This window comes from Gopherus evgoodei, chromosome 3 (assembly GCF_007399415.2).
Source record: "Gopherus evgoodei ecotype Sinaloan lineage chromosome 3, rGopEvg1_v1.p, whole genome shotgun sequence".
NCBI lineage: Eukaryota > Metazoa > Chordata > Testudines > Testudinidae > Gopherus > Gopherus evgoodei.
Genome location: NC_044324.1, coordinates 219,338,325 through 219,364,489, shown reverse-complemented (window position 1 = coordinate 219,364,489; position 26,165 = coordinate 219,338,325). Strand labels below are relative to the sequence as shown.

The 26,165-nt window shown below is 40.5% G+C and overlaps 1 protein-coding gene across 2 annotated transcripts in view; it reads left to right on the top strand.

Annotated features, from left to right (window-relative positions):
- The window catches only part of RALGAPA2 (Ral GTPase activating protein catalytic alpha subunit 2), a 317,151-nt gene extending 292,830 nt beyond the window's left edge, over positions 1-24,321 (top strand). For both annotated transcript variants that reach the window (XM_030558122.1, XM_030558121.1), the window contains 2 exons: positions 15,416-15,455; positions 19,819-24,321. In XM_030558122.1, the coding sequence (XP_030413982.1) occupies positions 15,416-15,420 (5 nt within the window). In that variant the 3' untranslated portion in view covers positions 15,421-15,455; positions 19,819-24,321. The remainder of the gene's footprint in view (positions 1-15,415; positions 15,456-19,818) is intronic.
- The last annotated feature ends 1,844 nt before the right edge of the window (positions 24,322-26,165 follow it).

The window sequence follows — 26,165 nt, the reverse complement described above, 5'->3', positions numbered from 1 at the left end:
TCCAACAGAGTCCAACTGCAGTCAGTGGAGCTCAGCATGGGCACAGTGGTCTGCCCATACACATTCACCTGTAAGATCAGGGACATCTGGATTCATGTAATACTTCCATTATCATCACATTTTAGGTTAGTACTTTGCAGTAGGTCTTCCATTACCAACTCAATATATAAAACTATGAATCAGGACAATGTGTATTTGTATCTTTATGGGCAGGTGTGGAATATTTTGATCCTTCATAAGACGGTAATGCCATTCCTTTAAAATAAAAAGCAAGCTACTATTAAACTCATTTTAATTAGTTCACATTCATGTATTTATTCACATCAATGTCCGGAAAAGGGGAGTGAGTTAATTTTGATGTGAACTATTCCCAGAGCAAGTTTGAGTGCAAGCAAACACAAGTTGTGATAATTTCAGCTAGTAAGTATTGCCAGTGCTGTATCCCTAGCTACATGTCCTACCATCCATCATGTCTCATGTAGTTCAGAATTTTGCCTTATTTACAAGTTTATGTAGCACAGGTTGGCTGTGCAGTTTGTGTGGAGGTGGTATTCTTCCATTTAAGAAATTTGACACATGTTGATAAGATCTCAGGTTACTCCGAGGGGAATGCCCATCCCAAAACAGAGAAATGAAACCTGCAAAGAAAAGTGGAACTGCCCAAGGCAGGCCTATCTATCTGTGTTTTTATCCTCTTCCAAGCAGCAAGCCAACTGGAAAAATTGACCCTGAACAGCTTAAGCTTTCATGGTGAATTTAGGGCCCATTCTTCCCCCTCATCCTATCCTCAATATCACCTCATCATAATCCAAGGTCACTGTATATACAGATAGACAATCCCAAGGATCAATGAGCAGTACAGTTTTATTTTATCTAGGATTTTTTAAGCAGTTAATGCAACATAAGATTCAAAAAGCATCCTGTGATATACTATAAATTAGTATAGTGAAAATATAGCCATTAACATATGCAATTTGTATGTTGTTATTAATTACCTTTTAGGGGCTTTTATGTTCTGTTGCACAACCTCAGACTACTAGCAAATAGCGAGATGCCGCAGAATGGATGTTGCCTCCAGACTCGCATGTGACATGGATTATAAAGTGTGCACTGACTTAGGCTCCCATTCTGCAAACGTTTATGCAGGTGCTTACCTTTATGCATGGGAGTAGTCCAACTGATTTGTGTAAATCTTTGTAGGACCCGGGCCTTTAACTCTTTATACGTAGTGTTAGAGCTCCATGCGTCTTAGACATTGAAAATACAGAATGCTAGGCAGAATGAACACCCCATAACTCATTTATGGGAAGTGCAGATTTAGGATCAAAAGATCAGAATAAGGTCCTTTGTTGCTAAACTGGTACGTTACATGCCTTATTTTAATTAGACTGTGTATAAGGGTCAACCCAAGAAGTCCTTAGTCGTCCTACAGTATTTAATTATTCTCATCCTGTCCCTCTGCAGATTTTCCCACTTTAAAGGGTGTTCTTAGCTACAGTCCTTTCCTCTTCTTCTTTCTGCCTTCTCTGGCCAAAAAACAAAAACAACTTTGTTGGACAAAATACTGGTACTCCACACGAATGTCAGAAAGTGCAACTTGATGGTGCATCCTTTCGAAAAAGCAATCCTAAATGGTCAATACATATGTACTAACAGGTGCATAAAATATGTTTCTAAGTCTAATTGCCCTTATTGATTAAACCAATAGAGTAGTGATATAAGATTAGAAGCCCGCCAGTGGTTTTAACGGCTAAAAGATGTAAATATTTGAAAGTTCTAGAAAAGGGAATCAACATTCAGACTTTAAATAACAGTTCCTTTAGAAAGAGCTTTGTGCTGCATATTTGGATACTCATCATGGTAGCTTTCTACTGACACGAGAATCCAGAAATTGTATCTGCAAGCATTCTTTTAATATTGTAGACTTGCAGTTGATTCTTCAAAGGGTTAATTGGAATGGGCACACTTGACTGCTGAGAGGACTGATCTAATCACTGCCATATCCAAGTGCATCTGTTCACCATGAGGTCATTCTTGTGCATGCTAATGATTTGGAAAATAAAGCATAATGCTTGACATTATCAGAAAGCATATAAATAGTGTAAATCTTTACTTTTTAGTAGCCGATGGCTATTGCAGAATGAAAAGAAAGACAAATGAATCTCAGCTTGCACTTTTTTTTAGGCAGTCTTTATTTATTGTCATTGGACTAACAGGAAAACTATATAGGAAAACTGTGGCACCCAATAATATATGTTGATAAAGGGATTCTTTAATGAGTATTGTAGCATTGCCCAGGAGCAACACTTCAGTTAAGGAACTGTAGCCATTTCCAGCATTCCCAGGTTTTTAAGGCTGTGGAACTCTTGCATGCTCATTTACATAAGATTGAAACTTGGCAGCCTCATTGCTCCATTTTTTGTTTTGCTTTTGTTTAAAAAAGATATAAAAGAATTAACCTTTCTTTTATTTCTAGACTGTATAATGAAAATGTTTTCCCTGCCCAAGATATATGTACTATTTTTTAAAATACCTTTTGCTGAGTGTTTTGCTTTCATTGATCCCTTTTGTTATTTAAAGGGAAAGAAACATTCAGTGCAGCCATGTTATTTCAAAAGACACTTTTTCTAGTTTTTATTTTTTCTTTGTACTCTTTGCTCTTCATTGTGAACACGTTGGGTATGGCTACACTGCAGTTAAACCCCGCAGCTGGCCTGGGTCAGGTTATTCAGATTTGCGGCGCTTAGACGCTGTAAAATCGCAGTGTAGACTTTTGAGTTCAGGCTGATTCCTGGGCTCTGGGACCCTCCCGGGATGCGGGTGACTTCCTGTTCTGCAGTGGAGATAGGTCCATTTCACAACACCATGCAGCAGTTTGACATTTTCTGATCAGGAAAGATGCAAAACTAAAATTGCCTCAGGGGTGTTGCATGATCACCCTGGAGTGCTGTAGCTGAAGAATCGTATATAGCCTGTGCCTGAATTGTGCTTGGATCGCTCCTGTACTATCAATTCTTCCATTTCAAAAACAATTTTTATCTCTAAATGTAGAGGAAACATAACAAATCATGATTAATATGGAGTCTGTTGCAAAGTCTGATTGAACTCAGTATGACTTTGCATTCTAAAAATTGTTAGGTGCTAGGACGTCAGTGATAGGAGGGAGATTCACAAGACCTTCAGGATAGATTCTTAAAGCCTTGACAATAGATAAGAGAAAGTTACTGTCTAAGCCAACGCAGAGTTTCCCGAATTCACTTAGATATTTAAAAGTTAATTGCTGAGTCCTGTAAGAAACCTGATGTCATGCCTGCCTTACCTAAGGCTATGCATAACTTTTATAGATTACCAAAAAGGTGTGTCATCTTCTGGGGTACTCGGCCCCATATAGACCATACAGTTACATCCTCAGTAAAGTCATCATCTCTCACTATCTAAGGTACTGCAAGCCTAAAGCACCCTTTTGTTTCCAAATTCGGATTCAATAACTAGAAAACATAATTTAGTAACTATCTCCATTGCTGCCAGTTCCATTGTGGCTCCGTACCTCTCCCTTCAAGCCTATGGTATTGGGATTGGGGCTCTTATTTTGGCTCACTAAAAGTGACCTTCCTGTTAGCCATTTCTTCCGCATGGAGAGTGGGTGAGCTGGCAGCCCTCTCCTACAATGCCAGTTCCTCTTTCAGGTATCCCATAAAGTAACCTTTGTCTGCTTCCAAGATCTATTCACAGGATTAATTCTGAGCTCCATAAGGATCTTGACATTGATTTTCCTATCATTTTGTCCTCAGTTTTACTTACAGGGAATTTAAGGTTTCTTCAGTTTTCTTGCCCTCCATCCGCCACAAAAGAGGCAGATCATTCCCGTTTGGATCAAGTCATCACTAAATGGGTTTGTGTATGTATTAAGGAAGCATACATAGCAATCTCCCTATTCCATAGGCATTAGAGCTCCTTCCTCTAATAACGTAGTCTCCTCCTAAGCAGAGAGAGAATCTGTGTAAGTACAGGAAACCTGTCAAATGAACTCTTGGCCTTCCATCCATGCTATTATCATCTGCATCAAAACTCCCACTGATGCAGCTTTTGGGCCTGTGATCCTGAGTGCTTTAGTCCAAGGAACATCTGGAAAATTCCCAAGATAAGTCCTCCCAGTCTGGGTTTGGGTTTTGCCAGGGCAGGCCCAGCATTCTAGTTGTTAGAGCCCCCCCCTGAGCAGAGGAGGAGATTTTGGTCTTTCCATCTAGGGAAGCTATCAACTGGCCAGAGAGTGTGCTTTGGTATCTAAGGATGAAGAGGTGCCAAAGTTTCTGTCAGCTGATTGGTGGAGCTAACTGTATTAACAAAGGAGAAAAAATTCTGTAGTTTTCAGATTGTTGGAGTCCCCCACAGAAACCCCATTTTGCAGGGAGGAGTAAAATTTACCCTTTCATCTAGGGGAAATCTTAGATCTGACTGAAACATAAATCCATTTCACATTTTCCATAATTTTGTATGGCTCATTAGAGTAAATTTAGAATCAGTGTGTTCAGACAACATAACACAGAAGTTCTGTTCCATCTTCTGGATCCTAAATGGTGAAATTGGCTGATCAGAGTAATTTCCGTGGCAAAGTTGTAACTTCACTGAAGAAGCATGTTAACTGCTTGGCAGTAATGAAGAAATCTCATTCAAACACAAATGCCTGCCATGGTCACAAGTACAACATTGAAAATTACAGCCAAAGTCATTTCTCCTTTTCCAGTAATGAAATTTCTTCTTTCGGGCTACCATACCCTCCTTAATTCAGTGATCTGCTAATGGGTATGATGAGTCTCAGAATTGTCAGACTCCTCCACTAGCTATGTGCAATGGAATGTGAGAAGACACATGCTAAACTCACTGTTCTCCTGATTTTTGTAGGTTGATCAGACACTTAACATTTTTAAATTTATTTAATATTGTGTATGTTGGCAGATGATTTGCATATTTTTCAAGAAAAAGAAATACTGTATAAATTGTGTGTCAGGATTGCTCTATTAAATCAGTGACAAAAAGCTGTAGTAAATACCAAGGGCCAGATCCTGAGATGGTGTCAGTCAGTGTAGGTTGGTGAGCTCCACTGAAGGCATGCTGATTCACACCAACTGAGGATCTGGGCCCCTCTCTTTTAGAGATCTAGTCATGGTTGCATACAGTGGCTGTGCAGCAGGATTAAACTGCCATGTGGAAAGGCCATCCTGCTCTACAAAGGGAAGAAAAAGCAGTGTGTTGCTGGAAGTTGTCTAAGGGATCAGGGCGGGATTTCTCCCTACCCGTTGCATACCATTGCTCACAATTTGTATCTGTCCCCCTAGGGCTGCTTAGGCTACAGGAGCTACTCCCGGCATGGACTGTTATAACCACTATGCATGGCGCTAGTGGCTATGATCTGCGAAGAGCAATCAGTCTCTCTGCCTGGTCCTGTTTCTTTAAATTGTTGGTTGGGTCAGGGGCAGCTCTCCCCTCCATGATCTCTGGAAGAGACAATGGATTGGTGGGGGGAATGTCCTCCCTAGCAATCAGTTTGTAGAGGAAGAAATATTAACTTGATGGGCCTCCCTCTTCTTTCGAGCTGACAGCTCCAGCTGCTCGACCTGTCAGCCAGCAAGAGCGCTCCAGGCAGTATGGCCCCTTTAAAATTTCTTCCCTGGCTGACAAATGTCAGCCAGCCAGCCAGCCAATTCCGAGCCAGCCCCGTGTGATGGTGTCATTCCCATTCACCAACTCCACCCTAAGAAGGAGGCAGGGTTGGCTGGCATTTTCAGGTGATCTCCAGCATTATATGGCCTCATTCAAAAGGGACAGACTTCCTTGAGACAGATTGTAGCTCCCCTGGCTGTGGAGCTTAGGAGGTTTGTGGAGCTTTTGCTGGTTGGCGACAAATTGCAGAAGTGGCCTCAGGCTAATCAGAGCCCTCACTGCTTTACTTATTTCTTTATTGTAGACCATTGCTTTTGATTTTAAATTCTCTAATATAGCAAAGGGCCTGATAGTGAGGAGTGTTGAGCACCCATTGCCTTCAGTGGGAATCATGGCTGATTAGCTTCTCTCAGGATAAGTTCACATCCCTGGAAATATTTCAAATGCCTCTTAGTGTCAGGGGATTGTCTTTTTCTGAACCACAGATGGCGCAGAGGTTAGGGCACTAGTCTAGACCCCTATTCAGTTTCCTGCTCTGCCACGACTTCCTATGTGACCTTGGCAAGTCACTTAGCCCTTCTGTCGCTCAGATCCCCTTCTGTACATTGAGAATAGCACTGCCCTACCTCACAGGGGTGTTGTGAGGGTAAATACATTTAAAGACTGTGAAGCACAGTGATATCTACTGATGAAATGTTCTGTATAAAAGCTAGGTATTATTACCTTTAACCTTATGTACAGTAGTTTTACATCCTCCTCTGGACATTTACCAATGGCCTGATCCAAAGCCAATTGAAGTCACTGGAAAGAGTTCCATGGACTTCAGTTAGCTTTGCATCCGACCCTAAAAATAAAGGCTGAGTGCTATCATATTTGAGTCTCCAGCAGAGTCAGGGCTAAGCTGTCCTTTGCATTGACATCCTGCATATGCTTTGTGTGTTCTGCTGGCCCAAAGAAATGTGCTGCATAACAGCTGTCACAGCTATGGCATGTACATCACATGCAGCATTTTCATGTATATTCTTTTCAGTTTAAATTCAACTATTTAAAAAAAATCCTCCAAATATAACTAAAAGTTAGATTATGTAGTGAATATGTGGTTTAATAATTTTTGAGCAAAAAGTTACAAATGAGAGATCTCCAAATAAAGATTTAAATGAGTGATCATTATAACCAAATATTATCAAATCCTTGAATACGTTACACCAGACATGACATTCTTAACACATTGTGCAAGTGGAAGTCTACTGTTTTCCTTTCCCACACTCCTGGAGCTTGTTACTGTAGAGCTGCATTTCTGATCATAATGTGTTTAAATCATGTTTGTTTCTGAGTGAATGCAGCCACAGTGGTCTGTTAAACTGATGGTTTCTTCAAAATATACTGAATTGAACATGGAGGCTAAAAGTTTCCAGTTACACTGTGATTATAACTGTGGTAACCAGTGTCCATGCAGGTTTACAAGTACAGTATATTGAACTAAGCAGAGTTACTAGGGAGTTTCTTTGTGGCTGTTTATTTAACAGTTGACATGACTGTAATATCCTGAAAACAAAGACTTTGATAGACCTGTCATGGCTTATAGGTTAATTACATGTTGTTTTGTACATCCTAGGTTCAGTGCTAAAACTGATAGGAACTCACATCTAGGCTATAACTAATTCATGCCAATTCTTTCAGTATAACATCTTTAAGATACAGCCTTTCCTGTGTATTCACACAGCTAAAACTCTCATCCCGGTTCTCATCATCATGCACCTCAATTACTGCAATAGCCTCCTCCCTTGACCAGTGCAATCTTGCCCTTCCCATAGCTAATCAGAATGACACTTCAAGGATCATTTCCCAGCCCATTACTTTGACCCTGTCACCACTCTTTTTGCATCTCTCCACTGGCTCCCTCTTCTCTATCACATCAAACATACACTACTTGTCTTCACTGTCAAGGCCCCTGACAGTCAATTCCCACTCTACCTATCATTTCTCATTTGCTATCAGACTATTTATACTCACCTCTGATTGGCCCGTGATGCCAGACTCCTTTGTCCACCTGGTAAATTTTCAAACAAGCATCTTTGTGCTTTCTCCCATGCTGCCCAAAGCACGTGGGAGGCACTTCCCCTAAAAATCTGTAAAGCTACCTCATTATCCATCTTCAGATCCTTCCTCAGCACTCTCCTTTGCCCTAATATCCTACAAAAAACTTGACAATGGTCAAGCTGTTGATGTGCAGGGACCATTGACAGCCATCCAGACCAGTATTCTCACATTGTTTACTTGTACTGCCCTGTCTGTCTGTATCCATCGGTTGTCTCTTATCTTATACAGTACTTAGATTGTAAGCTACTTGGGGCAGGGACTGTCTTTTTATTCAGTGTTTGTACAGCCCCTAGCACAATGATGTCTTTGTCCATAACTACAGTAACACAAAGAATGGATAATAGTAGAATAGTTTAGGGTTCTTTCTCATACTTTAAGGCTTTAAGCTCTTTAATAACTGCCCCAATGCTAATCCTTCTGTCTTTATTTACTTAAGCATTGCATGTTACAAACCCAGCTTTCCTTTTCTTAAATGAAGGAAATGTTTACCCAGTTACAACCAAAACACTCTGATGTTAGTTTCCCCAGCCAAACTTGGACAACAGAGAAAGGAAAAGGAAAACCATTAATATGTACTCCTTTTTATGGTCCAGCTGTATTGAGTTTTTGGGCGATGCTTTGGAACTGCTCCCCACAAAGCCAGTTAGGATTTGCGGAGCCTCCTTTTCCTTGGAGCAGACTGTTTTTAGGGCAAGAAGCTTACACGGCTTTACCTTTTTGGGTTTGACCTTGGACCATTTAGCGTATGCCCCTTCGTGCACTTCCCACAGTGAGTTCGTCCAGGTGGGGTCCTGGGGAAGCCAGAGGGTTTTGCACGCACCTCCACTTTGCAGTTAGACATGACTTTTAGGCAGCCAGTAAAACAGAGGTTTATTAGATGACAGGAACGCGGTCTAAAACAGAGCTTGTAGGTACAGAGAACGGGACTCCTTAGCCAGGTACATTTTGGGGCCCAGCGAACCAGACAACCTGTCTGCACTTACTTTCCGTCCCCAGCCAGCTTTAACTGAAACTCCCCCCAGCCCCTTCTTCTCTGCTGAGTTCCTTTCCTGGGCCAGGAGGTCACCTGACCTCTTTGTTCTCCCACACCTTTAGCATTCCCTTGCAGGGAGGGGACCGGGCCAGTAGTTGCCAGGAGACAGAGTGTTGGCCAGAAACTGAGGCACCCCTACAGTATTTAGAGGAAACATTAAGAACAGTTTCTTTGTCACACCAGCTGAAGTAGATAAGTAGTGATTTGTCAAGTTCAGGTAGGAGTTGTGCTTTTCTCTGGCAGGCAGACTGCCTGGTCCATTTTAGGTCAATCTGGATGGCTGGACTGGAGGCAAAGTTCTGTTGTTGGAGTAAGTTTTCTCCTCTTTCCCGGTAGCAGGATCCATTCTTAAGCCTACAGGACATCATGGCCTCAGGTTCATTGGATATGACAACCATTAGACTGATAGCTTGAGAGAAGGAAGTAAAGGAAGGCTAAGAAAAGGAAAGACAGAATCGATACAGTTCCCAACTATGGGTTATTCCTGATTTATATTCTCTTAGGCAGTGGTCCATAGCAGTCTTTTTTCCAGAGATTTTCAGTATTCTTGTTACCCAAGCAATCTTACCTCATAAACAATGCAGCTTTGATTAATCTTAGAACCTATTGACAAAAGACCAGTTCTCAAAACGAAGTGCACTAGAGTCTCCTTAGCATAATTTCAGATAAGTGATTTTAGTTCTTTTCCCAGAGTACCAGGGAATAGTTCATAGGCCTTAAATATCTTAGGCCATTTATATACTAGTGGCTTTTGTTGGCACAGCTAGGTCAGTTATGTCACGTGTCATCACATCCCTAACTAATGTATCTATGATTGCAAAAGTTTGTAGTATAGACCTGGCCCTAGTCTTTCTCCTGTACACAGAGAAGATCTCTCAGTTCCATTGTCCCAACATACTCTATAATCAGAAGTGTAAGAATCTTTATAACAATTTTATTTTTAAAAGTTAGAGTCACTGGATAAATCTGATCATCATAAAAAATGTTTAAATTCTTGCATAATTCCAATCTGAAAGGGAAATTAAAGAAGGCACATTTACAACTGCATTTTAATAATTACCTCAGATATGCGACAGGTTACATTTAAACTGCAAATAATCCATATTTGATTAGAATTAATGTTGAGACAGATAAGAATTCTTTGAGCCTTGTCTCTCTAAACTTTAGATGTAAGACAGACAGTATGCTGGGATTAGGTTAACAGTCCAGCAAGGACAATCATCGTGTGAAATCATGGTTATTAGGCCAGAAGAAAGAGCAAAAGGCCCTTGGAGTGAAGGATACCTTTTTGGGTAATAGGGTGAGAGAATCAACAGAGAAACAATTACACCGTAGAAACTCCTACAAAGAAACTTCAACTTATGAAGGGGCTTGTCTACAAAACATTTAGTGTGTGGCAGTTGGGGTGTCAGTGTGCCCTACACTAGTGTGCTGTGTGGTATGTCCCTGTGGACCCTGTTGCTGTGTGCTAACCATTCCCTAGTGTGCTTTCATCTGCTCCCATTTCAAATTGGGGTATATCAAAGCGCAGTAGGGAACGGTTAGCGTGTGGCAGCAGGGTCCATACTCACCCTTAGTGCCTGGGAGGCTAGTGGGGGGTATATTTGCACCCCAGCTTGCTGCAAACTCAGTGTTTGTGTAGGCAAGCCCAAAGGTGTTCTGAAAAATAGGAACCTAAACTGTTTTTCCAGCATAGTGATTACAATGGTTAATGCCTTACATTAGGGAGAAACTAAAATCTCCCTCTTTAGAGATACTGTAAGACAGTACATTTGGGGAAGGGAAGTTCAGGTCTGAAAAGTCAGCTACATGAAAGGATCCTGAAAAGTGTTACAGAGCTGTGCATCAGGGAGGGAGGGGGCCATGACACAAGACATCTGAAAGATGTGCCTCTCACACCACATGTTGAAAGGATCAGAAGGGAAAAAAGATACACACTCTGGAAATACATGGTGTATATAAGGGCTATTCATCTTAGAAAAGGAACTAAGGGGGCGGGTATTATAGAGATCTATACAATTATGAATGATGTGGGAAAAGTGAATAGAGAACTGTTATTTACCATTTCATGCAAATACAAAACCAGGGGCGCTCGATTAAATGTATAGGCATCAAATTTAATACAACAAGAGCAAGTACTTTATCACAAAATACACAAACTGTGGAACTAATTGCGATGGCATGTTGTGATGCCAAAAGTGTAACTTGGGTTCAGAAGGAACCGGATAAGTTCATGGAGGATAGGTCCATCAATGGCTATTAGCCAAGGTGGTCAGAAATGCAACCTCAGAACGACCTAAAACTGGCTACCAGAAGCCAGGACTGAAAGACGGGTGGATCATGTCATAATTGCCCTGCTTTGCATACTCCCCTGAAGGTTTGGTACAAGGCAAGATAGGATACTGGGCAAGATAGATCATAGTCTGACCCAGTATGGCAACTGTTATATTCTTATGAGTCTTGAATTGTTTTGAGTTAAAGTCACTGCATTATAACCTTGAGGGAAGACAATCTTCTAATCTTCTGGCAGCGATATTTGGGTAGATAACAGTTCCTAGCCTGGAACACTCTACTGAGGCAGCCACCTAAGAAAGACCACCACCACGGAATAGCTTATGAGGAAGGCTAGCCCAGTGCTCAGGGTACTGGTCTCAGACTTCAGAGACCTCTGTTCAGTTCTCTGCTCTGCTATGGGTTTCCTGTGTGACCTTGGGTGGGTCACTTAGTCTCTCTGTGCCTCAGCCCCATTTCCCCTCCCCTGCCCCCCCCCAGTGTTAACATAGAGGTATTAGTACTTTCCTACTTCAAAGGAGTGTTATGATTATTACAGGTGGATACTACAGTAATGGGAGCCATATGAGTATGATGAATTATAAGGAAAATGAGCCGACAGTGAGGAGTGGCAGGAATATGGGACCTAAGGTTGAATTTACAGATGAGATGATGTTGTCCTCTATCTTTTTGTTCTTATTTAACACATATAGAACCACACTCCAAACTCCCTCAGATGCTGCTGTGACAAGGGACAGGGAGAGAGAACATGTTGTCCACAGCTTATTCCTGTCAGTACCAAACATACATGCCTGTAGTTTCTCAGTGATGAACTCTTTTGGGAAACACCTGCCTTCCCTCCCCAAGAACATTTGTCTTTAAAGGAAATGTATTTTCAATTCTTTTAGTATTTAATATTTTAAAACTAAGATTTTCAATGTCCAGTGAAAGAGGTTTGCGGCAAAGTTACAGTCCATCTATATTCTTAGAGCATTCTTTCCTTGGTTACTATATTTTTTCTTTGATTCAGGCATTGCTTCTATAAAATGACATGCTTTATTTCAAGCATGTGTACTCCTGTTCTTTTTGCGGATACAGACTAACACAGCTGCTACTCTGAAACTTGGGGAAAAGAAACACTCGTGCACTAAATGGACAGATGATAATGTTGGTATTATTGGTATAAGAAGAATCCTTTTACCCCCCAAAATCTCACACTTATACCAAAGTGGGAAAAGAGAAGGAAAGAAGAGTTCACGTGAAAGTTTCAGACCCAAGACTCAAGAGTATGTTGAGAATGACAGCTAACCATTTTCTATTGGTTTGATGTGAATAAAGTTGTAATAAAATGAAAAAAAGATGACTTGGGATATGTCTTCGTTCCAAAAAATGAGTTCTTAATTCAGGTTAGCTAACTCAGGTTAAAATAGCAGTGAAGACACAGCAGCTGGGTTTTTAACTCAGGTTAGCAGCTTGAGTTAAAGCCTGTAGGGGAGCCTGAGTTGAACTAGAGCTGCTAATCTGAGTTGAAAGCAGAGTTGCCGTGTCTTCACTGTTATGTTAACCCAAGTTAAGAACGCACACTTTTTTTGTAGTGAAGACATACCCTAAGGATATGTCTACACTGCAGTTAGACACCCCGCGGCTGGCTCGGGTCGGGTCTATGGGGTTGTTTAATTGCAGTGTAGACATTCAGGCTCAGGCTGCAGCCTGAGATCTGGGACCCTCCCACCTCACAAGGTCATAGAGCCTGAGCTCCAACCTGAGCCCAAACATCTGCACCACAGTTAAACAGCCCCTTCGCATAGGCCAGTGATGGGTTTTTAATTGCAGTATAGACATACCCTTAGATACCTAAACATCAGGTGAAAAATACTGCAACACTGGAACTACTGGTTTGCAGAACCGGAGTTAGACAATCAAGGATCCTAGGCACTTCCCTAAATGAGGCCCCCTCATGGCTCTGGCCTTCCTTGGAACGGGGCAGGAGCAATCCAATAAACTATGTGAAGGGGAGCCCTCCACCACTTCTCTTCAGGTAGGCCTGGTCCTTCTCTCACCAGCTGTCCCTGTGTTGGCAGGTTGAGTTCCATCCCAGAGTTGGGGAGAACTCATTCCCTACCCACCAAAGCAGGGACTGCTTTGCCAATGCCACCTCAGCAGAGCCATGATCAAGTAACTGCTGTGAGGGTGTTGTCAAGGTTGCCCACAGAGCAACAGGTGTCAGAGTTAACCCTTTAGACAGCTGAACTATTGTTTCAGGCTTCCCGCAGACTCAGGCAGGTATTGCTGCATCAGTTACACTCAGATTAAGGCTGAAAGTTTTTCTTGCGAAAAGAGAGATTTTTCAACTTGGTCAAAACTTTCCCATTTTGTACTGTGTTGTCTGATTGTCCATCTTCTGCTTCCTTTATCCTCCCACCCATGAGATACTAGTGATAAAGCAATTTCCAGTTTTGCCAAACACTCCGCATCCCATGTTCAAAAATCATGAGTCAGGCCTAAAAAAATCATAAATCATAGATTATTAAGGTTGGAAGGGACCTCAAGAGATCATCTAGTCCAATCCCCTGCTCAAAGCAGGACCAATCCCCAAATGGCCCCCTCAAGGATTGAACTCACAACCCTGGGTTAGGTGGCCAATGCTCAAACCACTGAGCTATCCCTCCCTCTGGATTTGCTTAAAAATCAGAATATTTTTAAAATAAAAAATTTGGGGGTTCTCTTCATTTGTTTTTCTGGAGTTTGAGCCTTTAGGGTTCACATTTTCCAGGTTTTCTTAGCATCAGTGAGGGCTAGAAACTTTTTTTTAAATGAAAAATTTGATTCCTATCTAATAACATGACTCCAAGAGTTGGGGCCTTCAGAAAAAACACCAAATATTGCAAGACTCATGATAAAACTTTTGACAGTTGGCAGCACTGAATTCTTGTGTGTATACCAGTTATCAAACTCTTTGAGATGACATGCACTATGTTCATCTAAAATGTAGTTGTTGAAGATACTATTAAAAGGGTGCTATCAACTTGAGAGCAACATTTTCCACTTAATAACATGCATCCATTTTTACAATAACACCTAAAATTATTGGACTGGAGAGAGATTACAGAGAAAACAATATCTTCCAGTTTATTTTTTTTGTGCATTTAACATCCCTTCCAGTCAGTTTCACTGTTCTGGTGTTGGTCAGTTGCACTTCCTGTCTCTCATTTTAACGGGATGAAATCAGCCTCATGAACTAGGAGAGCTCACATGTATGTTCTTCCACAGCAGATGCAAGAGGGTGTTAGCAGAAAAGCTGAAACTGAGGCAGCAGGCAGGCATATAGACAGGAATGGGACAGGGCAAATTTATTGGTATTGCTTTCAGGACTGCCCTCTCTCCCCAGATAGAAAGAGCCTTATAAATATCATCAGAGAAGAAAAATCTCTCATTTTTTAAAATTAAAAAAAAATCTACATGCAGTTTAAAGGGTGCTCTATCAGAAACTTGAATTATTTTAAACTGACTTCTTTTAATTTTTCAGGGATCACAAACCATTTGTTAGGAGTATAATTTTCCTTTTTATTACAAACTGATTGTTCTAATCCCCTTTTAGACATAATGCAACAGAAATATAAAGTCCGAGATCTATGCACAAAAAGCATGTGCAATTGCACAATACAGCTATCATAATTTTGCACACAAATCAAGTATTTGCATATGCAAGTGATCACAGAATCATCTGAATCATCAATTGTTCAGGCAAATACCTTGCTTGTGCATGCAGTTGAACGAATTGTATGCACATCCACCCACACAATTGTACGTGCATTTTTGCATGCTCAAGCGGGCTTCTACATTATAAAAATGTTGTCCAAAGAGCTTAACATTATATATTCACTTGCTGATTTTTAACGTGACCAGCAAGTAAAAGCTATTTAAATCTTCATGAAACTTCAGAGTTTACAGCTGTTGAAATTATACAGCCACTAATTGACTGACAATAATGGAGCACTAGAATGTCTATAATTTCATAGTAATGTGCAAGTAATATGTCATTAAGTTGGGTGGAAATGATTGTGTGCTCAAATTTTTTCTCCACATTTCAACCAACATTGGAGAGAAGTGTTGGGCTCATCCCACTTACACCTTGCCAGATAACCGCACTAATGTGATCTTTAAAAAATATCATTATTTTCCATTATCATTATGAATATCTCAGTTACTTTCTGAATGTTTTGTTTGCTTAAAGATACACAATTAGTGTTCTTGCACAATTAAATGGGTGTAACCAATGTCTGAGCCTCGTAACAGAGCAGTAGATGTGCTGTTCCTTTATTTATATGATTTTGTGTTTTTTCCCTTTAGATTAAAATATGTAAAGGTCTCATTACGGTAATTGAGAAAGGTAAGAGTGACACCTCGAGCAGGCTACAGCACTGGCATCGCACTAGATTTACTAACCAGCTTCCTTCTGTTGCTAATATAAAGCTGAAACAACTCTTGGTTTGTGGGGTCTCTCTCTCGCACTGCAGTCTCACCTCATCTTCAGGCCGGGTCTCTTTTTCTTCTCTGCAAAACATGAGTTCCAAGCTCTGCGCTGGAAAAGAGCGGCCCTGACTATGCCCACCTCTGAGTAGCAGCTCTAAGAGCACGGCTGCCTGCCCTGTTAGCATCCCCCTGCATGTCTGAGAAGCACATACTTTTTTTCTTTCTTTCTTTTGCTCCTGTTTGCTGCAGGCGGAATCTGACACCAACACCTGCCATAGTGGAAAATGTCTTTGTTGCTTTGCACTTTTGTTTGAATTGCTGCAGGGGAGCCAATGGGAGTTAAGTCCATTTACTTTTTTGTTGGCTAAGCACCATGGAATAGGATCTTGAGATGGGGCCGATAAGGAGCAGCACGTGCTGTGCTGGCCCTTTGAGTTAGCTCAGCTTAATAAGGGCCTCCCTTTCTGGGGAGGGCAGATTGCTGAACTTGGGCCTCTGAATGGAACAGCTGGGGGAGGAAAAGAAAACAAAAGAGGGGAAACACAGAGTGCCCTGAACCTGGCGATTGGGGGTGGGGTTTAGGACCCAGAGAGCAGGCCGGCGGGCCACACGCCAGGTGTGACCTTTGCAGGCTCCTTGGTTCTGTTTGTTTGTCTGGGCAATTTCCAATGCACTGATCGAATGGAAGGAAGCAGCCTGATAGCACCATGCTGGCTGGATACGCTCAGTGGTAGGCTAGGCTTAGGCAAAGAGGGCTTGAAGCACTAAATTAACTCTTTGAATCCTGATTCACAGATGGATGCAACCCAAGAGCCTTTAAATAATAACCTGTCAAACTAGAAGCTCAATGGATTGATGAATGGTTATTTATAACCCACATTGTATCATCTAAAAAGTGTTCCATGCTTATAAATGATTGATTGTTTTACATTACCTTAAATGAGGATTTTAGGATTAGAGTATCTTTTGGTAGGTGTTTGAGTTTGAATTGTGTATTTGAGGGGGCGAAAACAGAGCCATCTGTGAATCAGAATCTCAGACGCTAATGTTCATTAATTAGTGATGGACTTTTTTACCAGGCCATTTTTATAATTGGTTTGATGAGTTAGAACTTTTGTGCTGCCTATTTCCCCCTCAAAAATTTAGAATATAAATTTAGATAAACCTCCTTTGGGTTGTTGGAAAATCTTGAAATCTCATTGTAACCTTTACATTAATGTATTGTTTATTTTTACAAATGTGGGTATTGTCCTGTTTCCTTTCACTAAACTGATGCATAGTTAAGTGGGCTAGAGTGTGTTATCTGAATAAAGTTCCAAGCTTCCATTGCAAGAGAAGGCCAAGTAATTTGAGTTCGTGCCAGACAGCTTGCAAGTGGAATTATAATATTTGTATGAAAGCCTTTATCTTTTGTGGTTATTACTTGCTCATTCTGCAGCTGCTGTCTACCTATCAATCAAGACGGTTTAGAGGGAGCTTCAAGGTTGATTGCATAGTTAAGGACTTGCCAGAAGAAAGTTTTGACTGATGGAATGTACAAACTCTAAAGGCTAAAGGAATGTTGTGGATGATTCTAAATGCTTAGGTGTGGCTATGCCTTCTTACACACTGTTTGAACTGCACTGCTTTTCATATGCGCAGGAGCTGTATTGTTGAGAGCTTGCATGAATATTGCTTGAGCTTGTCCGTTTGGTGAAAATTGTATTATTTTGACCATCTGCCATTCTGCTTAGCTGCAGGAATGTAAAATACAGCACCACCCTCCCTCCTCCCCGCACTTTCTTTCTTAGGGAAAACACAGCGGTTTTCCAGTTCTAAGCCAAAACTAATAGGTCCACATTTTTCACAGAAAATGTCTTTGCATATTAAATCACATTTTTCACTTATTTGGAAGTACTTTTTTCCTGCTTGAAACAGTTGACTTAAAATATGAAACTGGTAAGTAAAAAGTATAATTTGAAATGTGAGTATCAAGTTTGCATTTCCAGACTCTGCTTCTGAGAAGAAGTAAGATTAATACAGGCATCTAGCTCACAGTGGTGCAGCTGAATTTCTAGAAGCACTCAGATGACAACCCAGGATTGCTTGCAGCTACACTGCTGGGAGTTGCTTTTGTGTAATTGATTTGTGAGAATCTGTTTGCTAAACTTATAATTTTATGAAATATACTTTCTGTAAAATATCTTAAACCCTTCAGGGAGGAACTAAAGCCGTGGAGTCATGTTAGAATGCCAGCTGCAGTCATTAGAATGGGTCCTGTCTGTCAGGCATCAGGAAAGAATGATTCAAATGAAAATGCTTTAGTTTAGAAACATACTGGGCTAGGTTCACCAGTGCACTGAGGCTGCTTTCCACTGCTCTAGCAAAACAAAACACCCATTAGACTGGGTTTACAGCTCCTTTACGCATCCATAGCATGCAAAGGAGTCTGGCTCATTGGTTTTGTGGTCACTACAAGAAGGGATGGGATGAGCTAGTTTAGTGGCCCTAAGTATCAGGTTTAAAATACCTAGAACCACATGTTCAAATCTCAGCAGACTCAACTTAGTCCTTTGTCCTTCCAAGGTAAATGGAATATTGTGCAGTTTACTACATGAAGATCTTTCAGTTAAGACCTTACACATAGATGTCCTTTCTCCTTTTTTTGGATATGAAAGATTTCCTGACAGTTTTCATAAGGGCATGGTTTACCCCATGGTTTCTGGGCCAATTATTTCCCTCCTCCTGCTGTTGTATAGTGTAATATTCAACCAATTGGTTGCCAGCTCCACTGCAGATGTAATTCAGTAGCGGATGCATTTCAGTGGTGGTGTTTGTGCAACGTTTTGGGATCATTCAGGATGCAAAGTGCTATAAACATGTAAAACATTATCTTAACACAAGTAAATTAAATCCGGGTACAGGAGCAGTCTGAAAATCTAGTATGTAGAGAAATGAGAGATGGGCTTACACTTCAAAATGTAGCTCTAGGTCTGAAGTTTGTGGATGCTCAGCCATTTATAGACATAGAGGCTAACTGTGAAATTTAGATCTAGGTTTGAGTTTGGATTCTGAATCTTCCTCCTCCATCCCCAGAGGTTTGGAGGTGTTTGGATAAGGGGCTTTGCTTCAGTCCCATCACTAATAAAAATATTTGTGTTGAGGATTTATAGATAGAACTATACCATTGTTTTAAAATATTGTACCAAGAGAGAGCTGATGAAATGGCATTCACGCTTACAGAAATATCCTGGGACAAGTCAAAACGACAGTAGCAACAACAGAACTGTGTTGCAGCATGCATTTTTGTATTCCTCAGAGCATGATTATAATTGCACTGGAGAAAGACAAGAGTTGCACACATGCTTTAATATTATTCATTTACTTTTGAGTTTAATAGCTGTGTCCTCATCTGTTCTCATTCAGAGAAACTATTTAGTCCTGACCTCTAGTTGTAATCACCTTTTGGGAATAAATGAGTTGTAACTTAAATGTGTAAAATAACAATGTGTAAATACATGTGGCCTATATGGTAGCCAACAGGGATTTGCTAAGCTTTGCATAAAGTTCTTAAATACAACAGAAATTATGGTGATTTCGTTTCCTGCTTCCTTAGTGGAATTGTTTAAAAAATGTTGCTTTTTTTTTCTCTTCGGCGTCAGCAGTTAGGGCACCTTACTGTTGTATGATCAGAAATATTAATACTCAGGAAACTAATTTTCAGTCTTTAGAAACAGAGAAATTAAATACTGCAAAGCCATTCAGTGAAACACAAAACAAAGACTAGCACCTTTAATAATACATGTGCAAGAGGGAGATTTAGAGCTATATTGTACCTTTTAAGCACCAACCTAGGAGTAGACCCCAGAAATGCTGTGACCCAGAAAAACTCCCCTGAGTCTCTCACAGTTCCTTCCCTGCTTCCTTCTTGCTTCAGGGGGAGCAGTAATTTATAACACCCTCTGCGCCAGCTCAGCTGAACTGGCTAGCACATTGAGAGAGGAGGTTCGTACTCCCCTGCCTGGGCACTTAGTCCATGTCACAACCTAGCCCTTTGATACCTTCTCTGGAAACAGCCAATACCGGCCTCCTTACATGTAGGAGAAGCTCATTCTTCTTAACCCTTAGCCAACTGGGCCAACCCCTGAGCCAACTACATTCCTAAAGCAACTCTGGTCAATTCAGTGGAGTCGTACGGGATGAATTTTGGTTTTGTTTTTGTATTTTAGGAAGCACCTTTGTCATGGGACGCATTCTATTGTTCTAGTAATACTTTATTTTCTTGCCCACTTGCTTTTCAGGCTGTCTCGCTATGAGTGTGAGTGCTGATCTTACTGTAACCACTGGAATAGAGTTAGCAGAGCAGACCTCTCCAACACTACCCCATGCCACCAAAAACAAAGCCTCTGGGAAACTTCGTCGCTCTGCCAGTGCTCTCAGCAAATCTTCAAATTAAAGCACTTTGGAAGGGGAAGCCCATTCAAGGGAATTTGAAAAACAAAATCAGAATAAAATCATTTACTGTATCAATGGAACATTGCTACATGCTTTGGATGAGCACATAAGGAAGTAGCTTCCCTTATGTTGCAAAACTTAAACTATTGATGGACAGCTAACACTTGATTTACCCATCATGCATTACACTTGATTATTGTTGTCACCGAAATAACTGTGTCAAAACTGGATCTTTTGCAATGTGTGAGGCAATGTGGGTAATTCACTTATTTTCCCTTAAAATCTGTAGATGCAAGTACAGCTATCACAGGAAGAGGATGCAAAGCAAGTATTGAAACCAGTTATTTAATTTACATTCATTGTATTGATCAATTTAATCATTCCAATTATAGTTTAACACTTGTGTGTATATTAGCAAATTTTGTCTAAATGCAAAACAAGTTTTCATTTAATTAAACATATGATGGACTTTTTCTCTTAAGTGTGGGTAAATGACTTGGGTGCTTTTCAGTATGTCATCAAGTGTTCCCTTCCTTTTCTGTTTTGAACTGATACCCCAGTACAGTTTTTGTGCATAAAAACCATAAGTATCAAATAGCTGCTTTAGGTAATTTATTTGTACTTTAGGAAAGTGCTGCCAATTGCATAAATCACCAAGTCCTCATTAAACTCACTTAGCAAAATCTTGCCCTTTTATTCAGGGGTGCATGTCCCCATACATTTAGTAAAATCCTGACATTTAGCTTGCGCTGACCCTTGCAGGATTGGGCCCTTTGTGGGATGCTGCATATTAACGTACCCAGAGAGCAGACTTAAGACCCCTGCATTCTCTCTCTTAGTGTTTGTTATCACATGCCAGTGCTGCTAAACGTAAGGGTTTGCAGTTTTGGCATTACTGGTATCTATTAACAAAGATTCATACTTATACCATAAAATGTAATACAGGTTAGATGTTAACATATACAGTTTGGTTCAAACCATTTAATTTATGTCTGTCCATTTATTTTTTTGATAGAAATCTTCTTTTGCAGCACTATCTTTGGACATAGGGTCATTCTGTCATATGAAATGCTGCATGTGATTAATGCATAGTGTAAGCTAATCATCTTTTTTCTGTTTGTGTGGAAAAATAAAATGACCAGTGATTTCATTTATAAAAGCGAATATTGCACATTTGCAATAACTGCTTTTCACCCAGATTTGTATAACTGGGAGCCAGTACATATCCTGGGTAGCCACACTGACATAGTACATCAACACGGCAATAATCTGCAAATTAAAGTATTCCTAATTAGTCTTAGATATTGTAATAACCTTCTAAGGACACATTACATTGTGTTCTTTTGGTGATCTGCATATTGTGCAAATGTTTTGGCTATAAGAAAACCTCAGTACAATTTCAGTGAATAGTGGGTTTGAGGCGTTAAGAGAAATTTTTTGTACTTTTAGAAAATTAATATTACCATAAAAGCAAGGAAAATAAGAGAGACATACCGTAACCACTTAAACACTTAATAGAAGGTAGGGAATTCAGATTTAAGGCTGAAATTCTGTCCTCCATTATCACTCTGTATTGCAAAGGTCTCTAAACAGATGTTGATTTTCCATATAATAATGCTGTAATACCTAGGAACAACAGGGTATGAAATGGGTGGAGTTTCAAAACTGAATTTCCTGACCCTTTTTTGGTTTGGTGGAGGGACAGGGGGTAGTTGTCAGACACCTAATGTTACCATAAGTTAGTATAAATGCCTGATTTTTGTATCATACCCCTGTAACCTTCCTGATCTTCCTCAGGTCTAGTTAACATAGTCTCTGTTTGTTTGTGTTTTATTAAGCTGGATGCACATCTGAAAAACTTAATGTGACGTCTTACCTGAATTGAAGGGGAGCTACTTTAAGTGAAGCTAAATGCACCATTGGGTAGCCATTATTATTTGGGCTTTTTGTTGTTGCACTCAGTTTCTGTGTACGTTAAGTGAATGTTTTATTTTCACATTGACAGTGATCTGTGCTTATTCTCTGTAAATAATTAATGCTATTTGATAAATCTTTACAGTAATATTAAGTTATAGCTTGGCATTTTGTTATTGACTTTATGTATTAGTTTATTTGGTTCTAGTGGCAACCAGTTTATCAGGAAAAATTAAAATGGGATGCACTCATTATCCAGAGCAGAAACTAGAAATTGGTGCTTGTGATGTTAGTACACAGTCTACACTAGCTAGCATGTACAGGTAAATGCAGCCAGCCTCCTGACAGAGGGCATAATTGAATTGCTTACATTTCAGACTGCCATTTGACTTTGGGTTCAAACCTTGTTCTTTGCGTCTTCCTGATTGTGTGTCTATAAAGTAAGTTAGAAACAAAATGTGTATTGCATTATCTAATGTGTTTTCGTTTTAATCATTGTTAAGTAAGGAGGCCATGACTGTGCTTAGTTACCCAGTAAAATGTGTGTCAAATACACACCACATGGAGTAGCTCAAAGAGCTTTTTTCTGAATGAGACAAAATCTTTCCTTCTAAAATGACACCAATCTCTAATGCAGGGAAGAATGAAGTGGAGAATTATTATTTCCCTGTTATATAAATAACTTTTCTTTTTTTAAAAAGGAAAATTAGAATCCGAGGGTTTTGGTAGTATAAAATAAACAATACACTCTTTTCTTAACTCCTCAGAAATCAACTAAATCTCAGTTCACTGCATAATTCTGATTAAAAATATGTTAAATGTATCTTTGTGATATATACAGCTACTCTGGTCTTTTGTTTAGATGCGAGGTTAAAACAAGGTACATTGATCCTGTGGCAATGGATATTTCCAGTATTGCAATAGTAAATGTAGATTTTAATGCACTATATGAATATGGATACAGTAGAGTGTCATTTGCTTACCCGCACCATATCTGGTGTACGTAGTAAAACAATGGAACTGATGCTTATCTGGCATCCATGTAACTGAAGCTGAGCAGCAGAATAGGCTGTATAGCAGGAAGAACCCCTAAGGTGGGGGTGTAAGGTAGGATGTGGGAGGATAAATTGGACACTTGCTGAATACCAAGGAGCTATACCTTTTTTCTGCCCCACTTACACCATTCTTAAGTCACTGCTGAATTTGGCCCATTGTAGGCTTCAGACAGACAAGTACACTGCTAATCCATAAAAGTACAGAGGACCAGACTGTTCCATCACATCTGCATGTGCAGATCCTTGAGAAGTCACCTGTCAGGATAATCAGGCCCATTTTTAAGAGTGTATTGTACTTTACGAATGAGCTGGTTTCTGACAGATGGAAGTTTCTGTTTGTTTAGCTTTTGTCAGTGAAAACTATTTGGCTACCCAGCAACATACTTGCCTGGTTCAAGTTCCATTTGGCATAATAAAACACCAACAACTAGATTTAATTCAATCTAAGGACAGTTCACTCCCCGCCCCTCATCATAACAGTATTTGCATTTCCGTAGGGTTTCCTAGAAATTTGAAAACTAATGTTACAAATACGCTTATTTCAATATTCAAGAGAAATCTCCAGAACATCTTCAGTATCCAATGACATGAGAGGACCGCCAATTAATCCTTCCATACAGTGACAATAATAGTAGTGTCTAAAAATAGTTTGTAAAACTTTGGGATGAGGGGGGTCACCTTTTTTTTAAAATCATGAGACTAAAGATATTTTTCAGTTTGTGTTGGACCAAACTCTGCAACAGCTGTGGCTGAAAATTCTCTCCTACTCCAATTCTCTTGACTGTTTGCTTCATAGTACCCTTAACTGGGGAAATAAAATACTCCAGAAGTGTGTGCTGTTGTGATGCAAGACCTCATTACCGTAGTGCAACTCCATTTGTCATTTGGCTAAGGTGCAGTAGTGGATATATCTTTACCATTCAGTTGTCAGTAAGATAATTTACAAGAACAAGACATCCAGGATTTTTTATTCGCCTAGATATACCTTCATATATGTTGGGTAGATACCGTCCCCAAAGTGTAAGGGTAGTCATATACTATAAGTGAATTGTGCTCATGTAATATTTCTTTTGTAAATGCTTGTATTCTAATGATGGAGGGAACAATCATGGTATCTTTAGAAAACTCAGGAAGCTTCCCTCCTTCAAAATGCGGCATTCTTCATAATGAAGGGGCAATTTTGCATCCTCTGTACTAGTAAAGCAGGAAAATTGTGAGTCTTCTAAAAATGCCTCCAGGAACCAGTAAGATACAACATTTGAACATCTCCATTCATTAGGAAGGGAGTCTGTTTTCCTAATGTACAGCTGGTTATAATTCAGTGGGTCTCAAACTTTTTTACTGCTGACTGGTTTCACACAGCAAGCCTCTGTTACAAACTTCTGCTCCTCTTTTTAATGTATTTAACATAATTATAAATGCTGGAGGCAAACAGGGTTTGGGGTGGAGGTTGACAGCTTGCGACTCCCCATGTAATAACCTCGCACCCCCCCGAGGGGTCCCGACCTGCAGTTTGAGAACCCCTGGGTTACATGGATATTTTCACAACAGTGGCTTTGCTTTTATCACAGGTTATAAAGTCACGGCTCCTGTTGCTTTTACTAGAAAAAGATGCTGGAAAAGCTTCAGTCTTTTATATGTTCTCCTATTGGGCCCATCTGTAATGTCCAGTATACGGAACTGTGCAGAAGCAGGTGAACTGGAAATGGCTGTGCTTTGTAATTTTCTTGTCTCTGAACATACCAAACAATCTTCCCAGTTGATCATCCTCATGAAAGTCAACCAGTGGAATTTCAAAAAATAAATTGTGCCCTCTGAGACTGGACTCCAACATGTCACGAACCGCACTAAATCCTTTACTACTTTAAGGTCTCGGTGATGACCAGACCTAAGTGCAGGTGCCCAAAGATGTGAGGATGCAGGGAGCCTTCCCTTCCCTTCCACTTCTGGGCAGGGTCCAAGGTTAATCCCATTGGAGAGCACAGGCACTGCACCCAACTCATGCTGACAGCACTACTGACTTCCCAAAAGGGGGAAGGGTAAGAGCATCCCACTCCCGGCAACCATGCTGGCGTGGAATGGAGCACAGTGCATGCTACACCTTTAAACAGAGTGGCAATGCGTCATTGCAGCGTGTGCTTCCCCAGAGCCCCAGCTGAATTTCCATCTGGGGTTCATGCTATACTGGAGCCTCTCCTCAGTCCCCCAATGTGGCTAATGGGTTAGAAAGCACAGTCTGGCCCTTAAAAGGCTTTGAAATGTTATCAAATATGCATTTGTGCTTTTAGTCTGGGATTGAATGAAAGAAGGTACAAGCTCCACAATGCACACTCATTGTGTAATCCCATGCACAAATGATGCACTCAAATCGCAACCTGTGATTGTTCAGAAACCATGTTCTAGATTATTTAGCTTCTTAGGCACTGCCTGGCTTGAAGCCATTTAATACATGACCTAGGATGACTTCTGGGAGAAAGTGAAAACAGTCCTATTGATGACGTTCACTGGATAGGGCAGTTACAAATTTTTGCTCCTCTTAGAACTTGATTGAGAAAGTTGGTTTCTCAGATTGTTTTGGGCCTGAGTCATGCAACTCTCACACAAGGAAGGTCAGAGTCATCCCTCGTGTGACCGTATCAAAGTCAAGGAGTGAATTCACTCTCTCAGACTTGATAAGAACAACTGATGGGAGCAAGGTGTTTTCACTAGGAATACAGGGTTTGATCCTTATCAAGTAATAACGTTTGACATAATTCGTTAAAGTCCAAAATGCTCCCGAACGAATGGAAAGGGCTGCAATTAGCAAAGCCTCTCTCCTCATTTGGGCAAAGCTGTATAGCTCTTGGGTTACCTTCAACTGAAATGTTCAGCAAGGCCCCAAACCATCCGTATGTCAGAGAGAGATTTGCTTGAGTGAGGAGTTCTGAACTGAGCCAAGATAGGGTACTCAAGGTAATCAGACTGATTCTTCATTGGAATGTTACATCTTTTATTCACACAGATGGCTGTGTCCTTGATGCACATAGGCAATTCAGACTGAAATTCGCTCCTTTTTCATTTTTCCCCCCCTTGCTGTCTGTAAGCCTAGCCGCCTCCAAAGGATCTTTGATTACTGAACTTAGAGCCAGCGCTGCCACCGGCATCCTTTCTCTGGATCATATTTAGGAGCATTCAGTGCAGCACTCAGCTGCCAGTAGTAAGTACATTTGATCAATATTTTCAAA